Genomic DNA, 15,436 nt, shown 5'->3' on the forward strand with positions numbered 1-15,436 from the left:
TCTCCATTACCTACCCACACACTCAACAGGGGAGTGAACAATTTTAAAATGAGATATAAGTTGTGGTTTTGTAAGTCCAGTAGTTCTTTGATGACAAACATGCCCATGCATTTGTTGATGCCTAGCTGGACAGCTTCTTTCTATGAATTTGCATTTGAGAAATTAATTCTTGGTACTGAAAATTTAGAAATGTTCATATCATTGTTGGGAATGATTCTTTCCCCCTTCTCCCCCACAGCCTACTCAGTGTAACAGTAGTGGACATTTGAGATGCGACAGGACACAAATGGCTCTGAACCTGACCCTGAGTGCCAGACTGCTCTGAAGGCAAGCAAAGGGCACAATGTGTAAGTCTACTGGGCATCATGTCCAGGGTCATTCATCCCACTCCTGCCTTCCTTGATCCTGGGGCGATCTGGTTCCAGTTGCCAGATCTTCTTTTAAGTCCTGGGTCACAGAAAGAAGCATTAAGAAACTATTCAATAGGGCCCGGCACTGTGGCGTAGTGGGTAAAACTGCCCCCTGCAGTGCCGGCATTCCCATATGGGCATCAGTTTGAGTCCCAGATGGACCGCTTCTGATCCAGCAGCCTGCTAATGCGCCTGAGAAACAGTGGGGGAATGGCCAAGGGACTTGGACCCCCGCATGCATGTGGGAGACTCGGAAGACACTCCTGGCTTTGGATTGGCTCAGCTCTGACCACGGCGGCCATTTGGGGAGTGAACCAGCAAATGGAAGACACCTCTAACTCTGCTTTTCAAACAAATAAATAAATCTAAAAAAAAAAAAAAAAAAAAACAACCTATATTCAATTCAAAACTGCTAGGATGATCATAAACTAGTCCATTCAGAGGGTACAGTAGGGCCCATTATTATGGGAGGCTGAATTGTCAGATGATTTAGTTATGTAAAAATCATTGTTTTGCTGAAATTATACTTTTCATGTTTCATAATGTGTGTAACATTAAAACTGAACATCATTATACTGATTTGTGAATAGATACTAAAGATTACAACAATAAAACTAAAGGGGTGCCGGTTCGAGTCCCACTGCTTCATTTCCGATCCCGCTCTCTGCTGTGGCCTGGGAAAGCAGTGGAAGATGGCCCAAGCCCTCGGGCCCCTGCAACTGCGTGGGAGACCCTGAAAAGGCTCCCAGCTCCAGATCGGCGCAGCTCTGGCCATTGCAGCCAACTGGGAAGTGAACCAGCAGATGGAAGACCTCTCTGTCTCTCTGCCTCTCCTCTGTGTAACTTTCAAATAAATAACTAAGGTACACAATGGAACAGACAGTTGAAAATAATTAGCAGTAACTACAGTCTCACTTAAAACTGTTTTCCAGGCTTCCTCTTTACCATTAGGCTTCGCTGTCTTAGGCAGCATCTCTATGTTGAGAAATTAAGAGATTTAGCCTAGATCTGCTACTGAATAAAGGAAGGTAGGTCCAGCACTCCCGTGGTTTTCTGGAAACGGGGGGTAGCTGCCACTAGGGAAAAGGCTGGGCTTGGAGCTGCCCTGGGAACAGAGCTGGCCGAGGCTCTGGGGTCCGTGTCAGCAGCACCCCTACCGTCAGCTGCAGGGCCGTGCAGTCCTCCGAAGGCAGCAGTTAAGCCTCTGCTCTGGGGAGAGGGCAGGAGGCTGCAGTTTGCCTCAGCACACTGCACAGAAACAACTAGAACACAATCTCTCAACACCAATACTCATGAAATGCTTTCTTCCCTTCTGTTTAAAAATATTTGCAAGGCAGAGCAAGAGGAGAGAAAACTCGTGTCCACTGGTTCACTCCCCAAATGCCCCCAACAGTCAGGGCCCAGCCAGGCCAAACCCTGGAGCCAGGAGCTCCATCCAGGGCTCGCATGTGAGCAGCAGGGATAAGGTAGCGGAGCATCATTTGCTGCCTGCCAGCACGTGCGTTAGCAGGAAGCTATGGCAGCAGAGCTGGGACGCAAAGCCAGGCGCTCCGATCCGGGATGCAGGTGTCCCAACCAAGCAGCCACGGTTTCACCACCTGTGCCTCAACGCCAACACTTTTCTTCCCTCCCTAACCTTAGAGAAACTCAAACTGTACTTGATTTTCCTCGAAACAACCCACTCATCCCCTTCCTACACAAAACGAGATAATAAAAGAATCCAGTATTTTAAAAAAGTTTTAATTTCATCCTTCCTAGAGGAATACAGATTTGAATGAAATACATTCATTCCATAAATACATTAGCAGCAAACCTTCCCAGAGTCCTCTGCTCCAGACCAAAGGGTGTGCCTTGAGCAGGAGAGCATGTTCCGCCAGCCCTGTTCACTTAGCGTTGCTTCTGCTTCTTGCCAAAAGCTGGATATGCACGTGAGACACAGCAACCGCGTGGCTGGACAAGTAACTAGGCTGAGCTGCTGAAAGCTGGCCTACCGCGTGGCCATCGGGCCTTCTTTACTTGTCAAGTCCTGTGGCATCTTCCATGCTTATCTGTGAGGTCCTTCAGCACAGACAACCTCGAAAATGCAACAGTGCGCCTCGAGTCATTCGTAGCTTTGACCTGGCAACATTCTAGTAGTGTCATGGGGAAAATCAAAGATCATTCCCTTCCTCCCCTTCCATGGAGGTACCCACCCATCTCAGGAGAGCCCACAGGTCCTTGCTGTCAGGAGACCATCCAGCAGGCAGGAACTGGGCTCTCTATCTCCACGTCCCCTGTGAACAGCGGGAGACTTGACTGGAGACAGAGAGACAATGTCCACACCTCTAAGGATCTCTCTGAAACAAGAACCAGGTGACTCGCCCTGGCTGCCACCAAAGACAGGGTCCTGGGTAGTGGCCACATGTCTCTCCTTTTCTCTCTCCATCACTGCCCACTGGATGATGAAAATTTGGGAAGCGAGATCACTGCCAACTCGCAAGGCTGCAGGTGCTGCTCTACACCTGTTAGCGGCAGTGAAGCCTAACACCCTTACGCGCACGTCGCACCCTGTTCTGGATGAGTGCGGATCACCACAGTCCCAAACACAATCAGCAACTGGGAAGGCTGTCGGGTGGAGACCAAATTTAGCACACACTCAGCCACAGGGCTGGGAGGAGAAAGGAATAGTGGGAGGATGTAGAATAACTCTGACTTGTCTAGGCAGAAGGCAGCTTCCAGACGATCACATAAACACACCTCAAAAGTTGACACTCTCCTCCCTATCCATCACTTAACAACAGGACACATGCTCTCTCTCCCAATCTGCTTTAAAGTGTTTCATTAGCATACACTTCCGTAAGTGCTTTATCCGCTCCCAGCCTGCTTTGACTGCTGGCGGGACAGGAGACACAGGCCGTTTTACATAAAGCCACTGTGGTAGGTAACTGTCATGTGTGGTTTTCCCTTTGCACTTTCCATCCACAGAGGCTCTTCTATTTGTGGGCAGACAGGGACTCCTCTGCTGAATACATGGCACTGCTGATCCTACAGTCCTCCGTCCCCGCGGGCTCGGCCAGGTCTTCCTCCTCCGAGTCGTCCTCCTCCTCCTCCTCCTGTGCCGAGGGACCGGAGGCAGGCCCTTTGCAGGTTTTCAGGTGCCGGGTGAGATGGTACTTGGTCAGATACGCCTTTGTGCATTTCTCACACACATAATCTCGTTTTCCCTCATGAGAGTTGAGATGCTTCTTTAAGTGATTTGTTCTCAAGAACAGCTTATCGCACTTGGGACACTTGATCTGGCGTTCCCTACGAGGAACACAACACAACATTAGGGTTGCGGCTACAAATGACAACCGAGGCACACACACGCTCTCCAGCGCCTCAGGCCTTTGTCAGGGCAGCTCCGACCTTCCAGGGGCAGGCTCCTCCACAGGAGCCACACGGAAGAACTATGGAGCCTCTGCACAGTCTAAACAGCACAGGCTAGGCGGCCACCGCGGAATTCTATGGAAATGAGGCAGCCTGTACATATTTCTTATGTATTTGGCTCCTTTCATTCATTGATACTTTTGAGATTCATTCAAGCTGCTGTATGAGTGGTGTATTATTCTCAAACAGACCATAATATGTCCTGGGTATGCCAAACTATCTCCCCACGCAGCTGTGTCCTCGCACGCCTCCAACAGCCATGCAACAGCTCCTGTTGCCCCAGACGCCCACCAGAAATTTCCATACTCAAACTTGGGAAGGTCTGCCAACCAGCCAGCACATACATGCAGGGATCTCATTATGGTGCTAATTTGTATTTCCCTGAGCACCGCTTTTATAAAGTGTCATTTTTCTGTCCTCTTACCGACTAGTTCTCAACCAGGACCGACTTTGCCATGGTGGATGTTTCTGGCAATGTCTGGAGGAACCCGACTGTCCAAACTGGTGAGGGGCAGTGCTACAGGCAGCTGGTGGATGAAGGCCAAGGATGCTGCCAGAAATCCTACAAAACCCAGGGCAGCCCAACAACAAATGACCTAACTCAAAATGTCAACAGTGTCAAGGTTTGAGCAAACCCCATCGGAAAACTTTAGAGCAAACAGGCCAGGAATTTTTAACCTTTTTTTAAGCAACTGAACCCTATGTCTTAATAAAAGACTATATGAAACAGAACAGTTAAAATTCTTGAAGGAGTATTGGGGTGCAGTGGAGAGTTCCCAATCTTGGGCTCCGTTACATTTCTATCCTCCTCTCCTTGAAGGGAATGGCGCTCAAGGAATTTGGGAGCCTGTGGAATTCTCTGGAGCAGTCTTAAAACCAGCAGTTGAATCCAACTTTTTAATTCCACAGATAGGAAAGGTTATTCACAATGAAGTAACATGTCCAAAGCGTCATTGAAGCTCAAATGAGAACTATGACCTTCTGCCTATGTCCTAGGTAACCAGTGTGAGTGTATACCAGGTACTGCTGCCTATGTCCTGGGTAACCAGTGTGAGTATGAACCAGGTACCGCTGCCTATGTCCTAGGTAACCAGTCTGAGTATGTACCAGGTACTGCTGCCTATGTCCTGGGTAACCAGTCTGAGTGTGTACCAGGTACCGCTGCCTATGTCCTAGGTAACCAGTGTGAGTGTATACCAGGTACTGCTGCCTATGTCCTAGGTAACCAGTGTGAGTGTATACCAGGTACTGCTGCCTATGTCCTAGGTAACCAGTGTGAGTGTATACCAGGTACTGCTGCCTATGTCCTAGGTAACCAGTGTGAGTATGTACCAGGTACCGCTGCCTATGTCCTAGGTAACCAGTGTGAGTGTATACCAGGTACTGCTGCCTATGTTCTAGGTAACCAGTGTGAGTGTGTACCAGGTACCGCTGCCTATGTCCTAGGTAACCAGTGTGAGTATGTACCAGGTACTGCTGCAGACTTTACAGCTGCAGGATGAAGGTAAACAGTCCCTGCCTCCGGGAGCTTACATTCTAGTGGAGAGGCTACATGGTAAACAAAAAAAGCATAATGTTACATAGCCTACAGAAAAAAAGGAAGCCAAGGAAGGCCATTCTGAGAGGACATTCAGGCAGAAACCTGAATGGAGTGAGGAAGACTCGCGGGAATGAGTGGGAGAAGTTTCTAGGCAGAGGCGGTACAGTGCATGGGCCCCAAGAGTGCAATGGTCTGAGTATATCCACGTGGCAGCAAGAGGAGGGCTTGTGTGGCTACAGCAGAGTGTGAGGAGAAAAGCCCCCAAGCTGAAGCAGAAGACGTGGCCAAGCACACCACCACGTCATGCGGGGACTCAAGACTATGGCAAAGACCTTTTTTATTTTTTAAAGATTTATTTATTTATGCATTTATTTAAAAGTCAGAGTTACACACAAGAGGTGCAGAGAGAGAGGTCTTTCATCCACTGGTTCACTCTCCAATTGGCCACAATGGCCGAAGCTGCACTGATCCGAAGCCAGGAGCTTCTTCCAGGTTTCCCGTGTGGGTCCAGGGGCCCAAGGACTTGTGCCATCTTCTACTACTTTCCCAGGCCACAGCAGAGAGCTGGATCGGAAGTGCAGCAGCCGGGACTTGAACTGGCGCCTATTTGGGATGCTGGCACTGCAGCAGCGGTTTTACCCATTGTGCCACAGCGCCGGCCCTGCAAAGACCTCTCAACACAAAGGATGGGAAGCACTGGGCACTGAACACGGATGGCTACACTCTGATCTCTGTCTGAACTGAACTCTGTCAGTATGGACAGAATACACTGCTGGGGTGTGTGTCTCCGTGCTGGGGAGTGGATGGACAGAGCTGATAGAGGGCGCAGGGTGGCTGGCAGACCTGCTGAAGTGGTCCACACACGAGACACCAGTGGTCTGCACAAAGTGACCGTCGAATGATGAAGGAATGAAAGGTAAGTTAAGGATTACTGTACGTGCTGACCTGAGCCTCTGGGTGCACGGTGTGCCAATCATTAAGCTGCTGAAGACTGGGAAACCAAGTTTGTGGAGAAGAGCTGAGTGCTGGACGTGTGCAGCTGAGTTGCCCAGTGGACACTGGCACCATCAGGACTGTTTTGTTTGTTTGTTTGTTTGTTTTGAGAGGCAGAGTGGACAGTGAGAGAGAGAGAGAGAGAGAGAAAGGTCTTCCTTTTTACTGTTGGTTCACCCCCCAATGGCTGCTGCGGCCGGCGCACTGCGCTGATCTAAGCCAGGAGCCGGGTGCTTCTCCTGGTCTCCCATGCAGGTGCAGGGCCCAAGTACTTGGGCCATCCTCCACTGCCTTTCCGGGCCACAGCAGAGAGCTGGCCTGGAAGAGGGGCAACCGAGACAGAATCCGGTGCCCCGACCGGGACTAGAACCCGGGGTGCCAGCGCCGCAGGCGGAGGATTAGCCTAGTGAGCCGCGGTGCCGGCCCAGAACTGCTTTGTGAAGGCTGGATGCACAAAGCTGGAGAAATGTATCGTAAAGGCATAAAACAGCCGTAAGAAATGCCCCAGGAAGCAGGCGTCACTGCTCTTCCCCCTAAGTTTCTCTTTCTTTGGGGCAGGGCAGGGCAGTGCCAGTCCCTGCTGCACTCTCAGGAACACTGCGGAAGAAACATTTCTGTTGTATTTGGATTTACAGCTTCAGTTTTCTTTTTAAGAAAAACAAAAAATGAAAATACTGCTATACCTCCTTTGAAATGCCCATAAGTAAAAATAAACATTTAGAAATTTCAGCAATGATCTCCACAGGAAGCCTAGCATCCCATTCAAACATATTTTGGGTGAACAGTGTTTGTTATATAATTTACATAGCTATGTTCTGACAGTGCAAAAACTCCTTTTCCTGCGAGGGAGTTTGGTAAAGAGGCTTACTTACTGCTTTACCTCATCCACATTTGCTAAGACAACTGTTTTTGTTGGTCAGTATCTGATGGAGTCAATTCTCAATGTAAATGTCAAGAAAGAATTATACAACTAATCCCAACAGAATTTGCACTGTGTTGATGTAGCCCAAGGCAAGTAAGTGCACAGTTAGCATCACCTGAAGAAACAGAGCCAAGGTCACTGGAGGCCAGTCCCCATCACTCTTCACTGCACAGATCACATCTGGAATCCCGTGCTCACTGCTGGGCACCACTGTGACACACACCTAGGTGATGTAAGTGGCAGAAACCAGGGACATCTGGTCTGATGAAGAGAGAGTTAAATGGGGACATGAGGGGCCACTGTCTGCAGTGCCGGCATCCATGTGGGCGCCAGTTCCAGTCCTGGCTGCTCCACTTCTGATCCAGCTCTCTGCTGTGGCCTGGGAAAGCAGAAGATGGCCCAGGTCCTTGGGCCCCTGCACTGCCTGGAGACCCGGAAAAAACTCCTGGCTCCTGGCTTCAGATTGGTACATCTCCGGCCATTGTGGCCATCTGGGGAGTAAACCAATGGATGGAAGACCTCTCTCTTTCTCCACCTCAGCCTCTCTGTAACTCTGCCTTTCAAATAAAATACATCAATCTTAAAAAAAAAAAAAAAAAAAAAATTGGGGACTTGATGGTGACCATCAGCTGAATGAAAGGCTGACGATTTAAAGGGATACTGACACGCAAGTGTGACTTCTGGGTATGTATGCAGAATGAAAAGGAAAGAGGCTGACATCAGCTTGATGAAGCAAAACTTCCCCATAAAACCGTATCAACTGTGGAACTCAAGGAGAAGCAACGTCTCCAGCCGGCAGTCTGTGGAAGGCAGTCTTTCTACTGGAAGAACTCCGGTTCTCAGCCCTGCTGGACGTTAGAGTCACTTGCACAACTTTTTAAAACGCTCCAGGCTAGGAGGTCCCCAGAGGTATTGGCACCAGGGCTTTCCACACTCCCCATGTGATTGTACCAAGCAGTGTTCGGGACTGAACGCTCGCTCCCCTTCCGTGCACAGGCTGAAGCTCTCAGCCGCAGCGGGAGGGGCACCAGGGAGGTGAGTAGGCTTCCCTGTGCGAGCAGGGCCTCCATGAGGGGATTATTTCCTGCTAACAAAAGGAAGGCACCGGGGCCGGGCGCTGTGGCGTAAAGCCCTGGCCTGGGGCGCCAGCATCCCAAATGGGCACGGATTCTAATCTCGCTGTTCCTCTTCCAATCCGGCTCTCTGCTGTGGCCTGGAAAAGCAGAAGAAGATGGCCCAAGTCCTTGGGCCCCTGCACCCACGTGGGAGGCCTAGAGGAAGCTCCTGGCTCCTGGCTTCAGAATGGCCCAGCTCCGGCCATTGTGGCCAACTGGGGAGTGAACTAGCAGATGGAAGGCCTCTCTCTCTCTCTGCCTCTCCTCTCTCTGTGTAACTCTGACTTGCAAAAAAATAAATAAATAAGAGGAAGGCCCCACAGCGTCTGTCTGCACCCCAAGGCCCCAGGAGACTGGCCTGGTTAGGAAGCAGACACGGAGCTGCTATGAGGGCGGTGCTTACGCAGGCTCTATAGCAGGAAGAGAAGGCTCCTGTGAAGACGGAGGCTGACCTCACGGCTGCCACTTCTAACACAAGTTGCAAACTCGAGACCACAAAATCTGTTTCTTCTCTCAACCACCACTGTGACCAATGCAGCCTGCACATTGCATATACCTGGCTCTGTGCCGGAAGCCCCTAACCGGTCTCTCCAAACGTCTGGCCTTGTCCTCTCTCAATCACCCTGTGCCCTGCTGGTACAATCATCTCTACAGAAGGGAAATCTCACAACACGTCTTCCACGCCGGCACAACATGAATGTAACTAACACTACTCAATACGACGTTAAAATGGTTTAAAGCATTAAGGGCTGGTTAGTTTTTTCACAACTAGACACACACAGCACAGAACAGTTCCTGGTTTGCAGGGTGGTGGAGGGCATGGCAAATGCTTCAGCAACTCCCCACTGTTTCCAGAATGAATTTAATTTTCTTAGTAGGACGAAGGCCCTCCGTGACATGGCCGCTGTCTCTCCATCACCCTCTCATGCACACGATGTTCTAACCTCACATGGCCACCTGAATTCCAGTCCTTTCTGCGTTCACGCTCCCATCTAGAACACCATTCTGACTCTTTCCTCTTGCCTCCCTGAATGATTTATCTTCCTTATGATTGAGCTCATGCTACCAAGAAGCTGTCCCAGACCCCCCAGGCTGGCACAGGTGCCCCTCTGCCAGGGTTTTTCAGTAGGCAGTGCTTTTTCTAATAGGACGCCACTTTGTTACTTTGTTTCTCTTACTGAACATCCAGCTCTTTATAAAGACAAGGACACATCTTTAATCTCTATTTCTACCTCCTACCATAATGCTAGGCATCATGGAGGCACAGAAAAATATCTGTTAAATTAAAAAACAAATGAGATTATGGTGAACTCTTCCAGGATAAAGTCAAGGTCTCGATGTTCTGATTTTTGCTCGGCTCTGTGGGACACAGGCAGTGTTTTCCAAGGAGCGAAGTCAGCACTCCCCAGCCCCCGCGGCGGTGGGCGTGGCCGGGGCCGCTCACTGGGCAAGCTGCTGGCTGGAGGGCCACTTACTGCGTGTGGGTGAGCACATGCTGCTTGAGGTCCTGCCTCCGCATGAATAACTTGTCGCAGTAGTCACACTTGAGATTCTTCTCGCCCGTGTGGATGACCGTGTGAGACTCCAGGTGAGCCTTCTGGGTGAAAGACTTGTCACACAAAGTGCACCTGTAGTTCTTCTGACCTGCAAGTGAACCCGCGTCATCAAGGTGTCAAGACACAGACAGGCACAGGCACGGACGGGCATGCGACGGCAGCAGAGGCAGAAATCAAGCAGAGCTGACGCACACTGGGAAGGCGCTGCCTGGGGCTGTCTCCCGAAAACCACTCAGAATCACTGAATTCACATTCTGCAACTAAAGCTAGGAAAGCTAACAAAGCTGACCTCCTAAATTTATGTGCGTATATCACATTATTATTTATTATAGCTGACATATAAAATTTGAAAAAAATAATACTGGTGCCCTACCTATTAAACAAAAGAATAATCATGAAGTCTAATACTTGTCTACAGGCAAACTTTTTTCCTTTTTACTTATATGAACTATACATATTTATAGGGCAGAGTATGATATTTCAATACATGTCTGCAATGTGTACAGATCATAATTAAGATAATTAACATTTCCTTTGTTGTTACTTTGTGAATGGAGCCTCTGAGCTCCTTTCTTGTTTACTGAGAAAATACATAATAGGATACTGCCAACCATAGTTGCCCCATGGTGCTGTGTAACATTAGTTACATTCCTTTCATCTAACCGATTCGGTACCTGTTATCCAAACTCCCACCCCTCCTAGCCAGTAGTAATCAGTTTATGTTCAGACTTCTACTTCACTTCTGTGTGAGAGAAAATATTTGACTACGTCTGGCTAATTTCAAGTAACATTGACCTTCAGTTCCAAACGTTTTACTTCAAATAATGAAATTTCATTATTTTTTGCAGTTGAATAATACTCTGTGTGTGCATATGACATTTTCTTTATCCACTCATCTGCTGATGCTTGATTCTCTATCTTACTATGAATAGTGCTGCAATAAACATGGTAGTACACGTATCTCTGATAATTTATTTCATTTCATTCAGACATATAAACAGCAGTGGGACTACTAAAATCATACAGCAGCTCTACTTCCAGTTTCTAAAGGACTCTCCATACTATGTAGGCAAAATTAAAAACTTTTTTTAATTTATTAATTTGAGAGGCAGAGAGACAAAGGCCAGAGAGAAGACAGAGCGTGCACTCCCACCCTCTGGTTCACACATCTCAGATGCCCACAACAGTTAGAGGACCAACATCAGGAGCCAGGAACTCAATCCAGTTCTCCCATTTGGGTGGCAGAAACCCAACTACAGGAGACTCACTGAGGCCTCCCAGGATCTGCACTGGCAGAAAGCCGGAGCTGCACCCGGTATTGAAGCCAGGATCTCCAAGGTGGGATGCAGGCATCTTAACTGCTATGCCAAATGACCACCCTGGCAAACATGTTTTCACTCTTGCTCTCTTTTTTAACACATAACATGACCTCAAAAACCAGGGGTGAAATAAAAATCCAAGAACTCAGAAACAGGATCTCTCTAAAAAGTTGGGTTGGAACCCACGTTGTGGCATAGCAGGTGAAGCCCTGGCATCCCGTCCGGATGGGCACTCGTTTGGGTCCCAGCTGTTCCACTTCCAATCCAGTCCACTGCTAATGGCCTGAGAAAAGCGGAAGATGACCCAAGTGGTTGGGCCCCTGCCACCAACGCAGGAAATCTGAAGCTTATGACTCCTGGCTTGAGTACGGGCCAGCCCTGGTCATTGTGGCCATATGGGGAGCGAATCTGTGCATGGAAGATCGACTCACTCTCTCTGTTAACGGTGACATTCAATAAATAAACAAATCTTAAAAGAAAAAAAAAAAGGATTTGACCAATCTCTTGTTAAAGTCTAGTCAGAATTTCAGGCTTTTGTGTATCCTCTGCTCTCTGGTCAAACACTCAGGATTAATGCAGAAGGATGAGGAAGAAACCTTTTTTCTGAAGATTTAAAGAACTAACGATCCAACCAAGAAAGCTAAAGCTTCACCAGTTATTCTGCAGTATGTATGAAAAACTATATAGTTAAAAAAGGGGGGGGGGTCGTTTGCATGCGATTTAGAAAACAGAAGCTCAAAAACCAAATCTTGGCAGTGTTTATGGAGCGAGATCAAAGGAGAAAAACAGGCGTGTGACCAGGTGTGAGCTCGAACAGAAAACTCAGGTTCTCCTACAGAATCCCCTTTGCTTTAAGCCCAAACACACTGACAAGTTCCTGATTAACTGCCCTTTTCCAAGCACCTTCCAACTCTGGTGAGAACAATGCCTGGAACACGCAGCATCTTAGTAACTGGAAGTAACACCCTCCAAGGAACTTCCGTTATCTCACTAAGGCTTATCACCCAGCGAGTCCTGCCAACAGCCACCTCGACTGTTTTCTGAGCTCACAGCACAACTCCAGCTGCAATACCATCTCTCTGCAAAGCCATTACTGCATCTGCAAGTGCTGCACGCAGTCCCCTCTAGTGGTCCAAACACCTTACCTGTATGTATCTTGAGGTGGGTCCGCAGGTTGCTGGGATCGCTAAAGGCCTTGCTACAGAAATCACACTTGTGGGGCTTCATTCCCATGTGACCCATAAAGTGGACATGCAGTTTGGAAGGAGAGATAAAAGCCTGCGGGCACATGGAGCACTTCCACTTCCTTTCTTTGCTGTGGCTTGGCCCGTGGCTGCTGCTGTGGCCCTGGCTAGGTAGATGGTTATGGATGTGACTGGTCAGATGAGCTTTGAACTCTGTGTAAGAACTGCACTCCTTGCCACAGTTACAGAGGTGCACATCTGGGTGTTCAGGAACACCTTAAAAAAAAATAAAAAGACTTAATGTCTCCCAATGCTTAAGTTTTAAAACTTATTCTCAATATTAACAACTGCTGCTGGCAATTCCCCCTTCTACCAAAATTTCTAACTTTTCCACCACCTGTAAAACTAAAATCAATGCTCTATCTCCAGTATCTTTGCATAAGAAACCAGGAACAAAGTAAATACTGGATTATCAGGCCTCATTCCCAAAGTATTTAGATTTTATAGCACAAACTCTTAAACACCATGACACAAAGAGAAAGGTTATGCAGGTAAAATCAAATCACAGGAATTCACTGTCTTTAACAAACTTCATCTCAATGGCACTCATTTGCAAAGCTGCCTTAGTAACTCCAAAGCCACAAATCAAAGTCCTAGCATAAAGATCATTTCACAAATACTGTCTGCTGACTAACAATCAGCTTGTGAAGACCCTCACAGATTTTAACATTGAAAATATAAGGCTAACAGCCTGCTTTTTATGTATAAAGAGGTTTTCAAAAAATTCATGGAAATATGTATTATGAAAAACTACATAGGAACTTCAAAATTATTACACCAAAATAAATGTGTACAAACTTGTTGTAATATGTTTGTACAGGATCTAATTTGAGGAACTAAGAAAACTTAAGATATCGGTTTGAAAAGAGCCCCTATCAGAACAACATGAGGCCAGCGCCACGGCTCAGTAGGCTAATCCTCCACCTAGCGGCGCCAGCACACCGGGTTCTAGTCCCAGTCGGAGCGCCGGATTCTGTCCCGGTTGCCCCTCTTCCAGGCCAGCTCTCTGCTGTGGCCCGGGAAGGCAGTGGAGGATGGCCCAAGTGCTTGGGCCCTGCACCCGCATGAGAGACCAGAAGAAGCACCTGGCTCCTGCCTTTGGATCAGCGCAGTGCGCCAGCCGCAGCGCGCCAGCCGTGGCAGCCATTGGAGAGTGAACCAACAGCAAAAGGAAGACCTTTCTCTTTGTCTCTCTCTCTCACTATCCACTCTGCCTGTCAAAAAAAAAAAAAAAAAAAAAAAACATGAATTCTGCAAAAAGTGAAGCAGGAACAAACTTCAAACTGATGGTGAAACTGAGACAGAAGAACTGGTGCAACTGGGCCAGCACTGTGGAGTAGAGGGTTAAGCCACCATCTGTGACGCCAAAATCCCGAGTGCTGGTTCATGTCATGGCTGCTCCATTTCCGACCCAGCTCCCTGCTAGTGGCCAGGGAAAAGCAGTGGAAGATGGTTCAAGTGTTTGGGCCCTAGCCACCCACGTGGGAAACCTAGATGAAGTTCCTAGCTCCAGGCTTCAGCTTAGGCAGCCCCAGCCATTGCCACCATTTGGGCAGTGAAACAGCCAATGGAAGATCTTTCTCTGGCTCCCCCTCGCTCTAACTCTGCCCTTCAAATAAATAAATAAATCTAAAACAATAAAAGCAGGGGGGTGGAGGTGCCACTGCCTGCAGTGTCAGCATCCCATATGGGCGCTGGTTCAAGTCCCGGCTGTTCCACTTCTGATCCAGCTCTCTAATCTAATGTGGCCTGGGAAGGTGGTGGAAGATGGCCCAAGTCCTTGGGCCCCTGTATCCACATGGGAGACTGGGAAGAAGTTCCTGGCTCCTGGCTTTGGATCAGCATAGCTTCAGCCGTTGCAACCATCCGGAGAATGAACCAACAGATGGAAGACCTCTCTTTCCCTCTCTCCCTGCCTCTCAAATAAATAAATGAATCTTTCAAAAAAAAAAAAAAAAAAAAGAATTGGTGCAGTCACTGATACTTTGTGCCAAGTTTATGGGGCCAATATCCTCTCCCTCCAAAATCAAGTTTACAAACAGTTAGCTCACTTGAAGAAGGAACGAGAGAGACAATGCTGAGGTTAGAAGCTGAACCCCACAGCAGCAGACCATCCACATCCATCTGGAAGGAGAAAACTAATCTTGGGCCGGCGTTGTGGTGCAGCAGCTTAAGCCTCTGCCTGTGGGGCCAGCATCCCATATGGGCGCCGGTTCATGTCCCAGCTGCTCCTCTTCTGATCCAGCTCTCTGCTTATGGCTTGGGAAAGCACTGGAAGATGGCCCAAGTCCTTGGGCATCTGCACCTGTGTGGGAGACCCAGAAGAAGCTCCTGGCTTCAGATCGGTCCAGTTCTGGCCACTGCGGCCACTTGGGGAGTGAATTAGCTGATGAAGATCTCTCTTGTCTGTATCTCCCTCTGTCTGTAACTCTGACTCTCAAGTAAATAAATCTTAAAAAAAGAAAAAGAAAAAACTAATCTTGTTCATGTCCTAACTGAAGAGAACCAACAATAAAAAGTCGAAACAACAGCCAACACTACAGACATCAACTGGTTCAGCTTACACAATTCTGTCTGAAAAATCACAGTGGAGCAAACTTTCTGCTGGATGGGTGCCAAAACTGCTGCATCCAAATCAACTGCAAACAAGAGCAGAGCTCTCAATGGAAATTTTAAACAAGTGGGATGAAGATCCTGAAGCATTTCTTTAGAGAACTGTAAAGGGAGGGGAAACAGGGCTTTACCAGTAGCGTCCCGATGACAAAGCACAATCAAAACAATGGAAACCAAGAGGGAGAAGTCATCTAATCAGGGCAAAAGCAGAGTTGTCAAAACAGAGGTGATGGGAACAGTTAGAGTGCTTCAGGTATTTTGCTTGCTGACTTTCTGGAGAGCCAAGAACAATAATTGCTTATTAGGGGCCGGTGCT

General features: G+C 48.1%; 1 protein-coding gene across 8 annotated transcripts in view; it reads right to left on the reverse strand.

Annotated features, from left to right (window-relative positions):
- Window positions 1-2,134: 2,134 nt before the first annotated feature.
- The window catches only part of PRDM4 (PR/SET domain 4), a 33,402-nt gene continuing 20,100 nt past the window's right edge, over window positions 2,135-15,436 (reverse strand). For 4 of the 8 annotated variants that reach the window (XM_070051320.2, XM_089306854.1, XM_051844912.3 and 1 more), the window contains 3 exons: window positions 12,409-12,723; window positions 9,864-10,032; window positions 2,135-3,695 (listed from right to left, as the gene is read on the reverse strand). In XM_070051320.2, coding sequence (XP_069907421.2) covers window positions 3,383-3,695; window positions 9,864-10,032; window positions 12,409-12,723 — 797 coding nt within the window. In that variant the 3' untranslated portion in view covers window positions 2,135-3,382. Of the gene's footprint in view, window positions 3,696-9,863; window positions 10,033-12,408; window positions 12,724-14,558; window positions 14,813-14,909; window positions 14,959-15,436 lie in introns of those variants that run through there. The other 4 variants (XR_016215656.1, NM_001171358.1, XM_089306855.1 and 1 more) reach the window with 4 other exon arrangements.

This window comes from Oryctolagus cuniculus, chromosome 11 (assembly GCF_051225735.1).
Source record: "Oryctolagus cuniculus isolate XC-2025 breed Fujian yellow rabbit chromosome 11, ASM5122573v1, whole genome shotgun sequence".
NCBI classification, from domain to species: Eukaryota; Metazoa; Chordata; class Mammalia; order Lagomorpha; family Leporidae; genus Oryctolagus; species Oryctolagus cuniculus.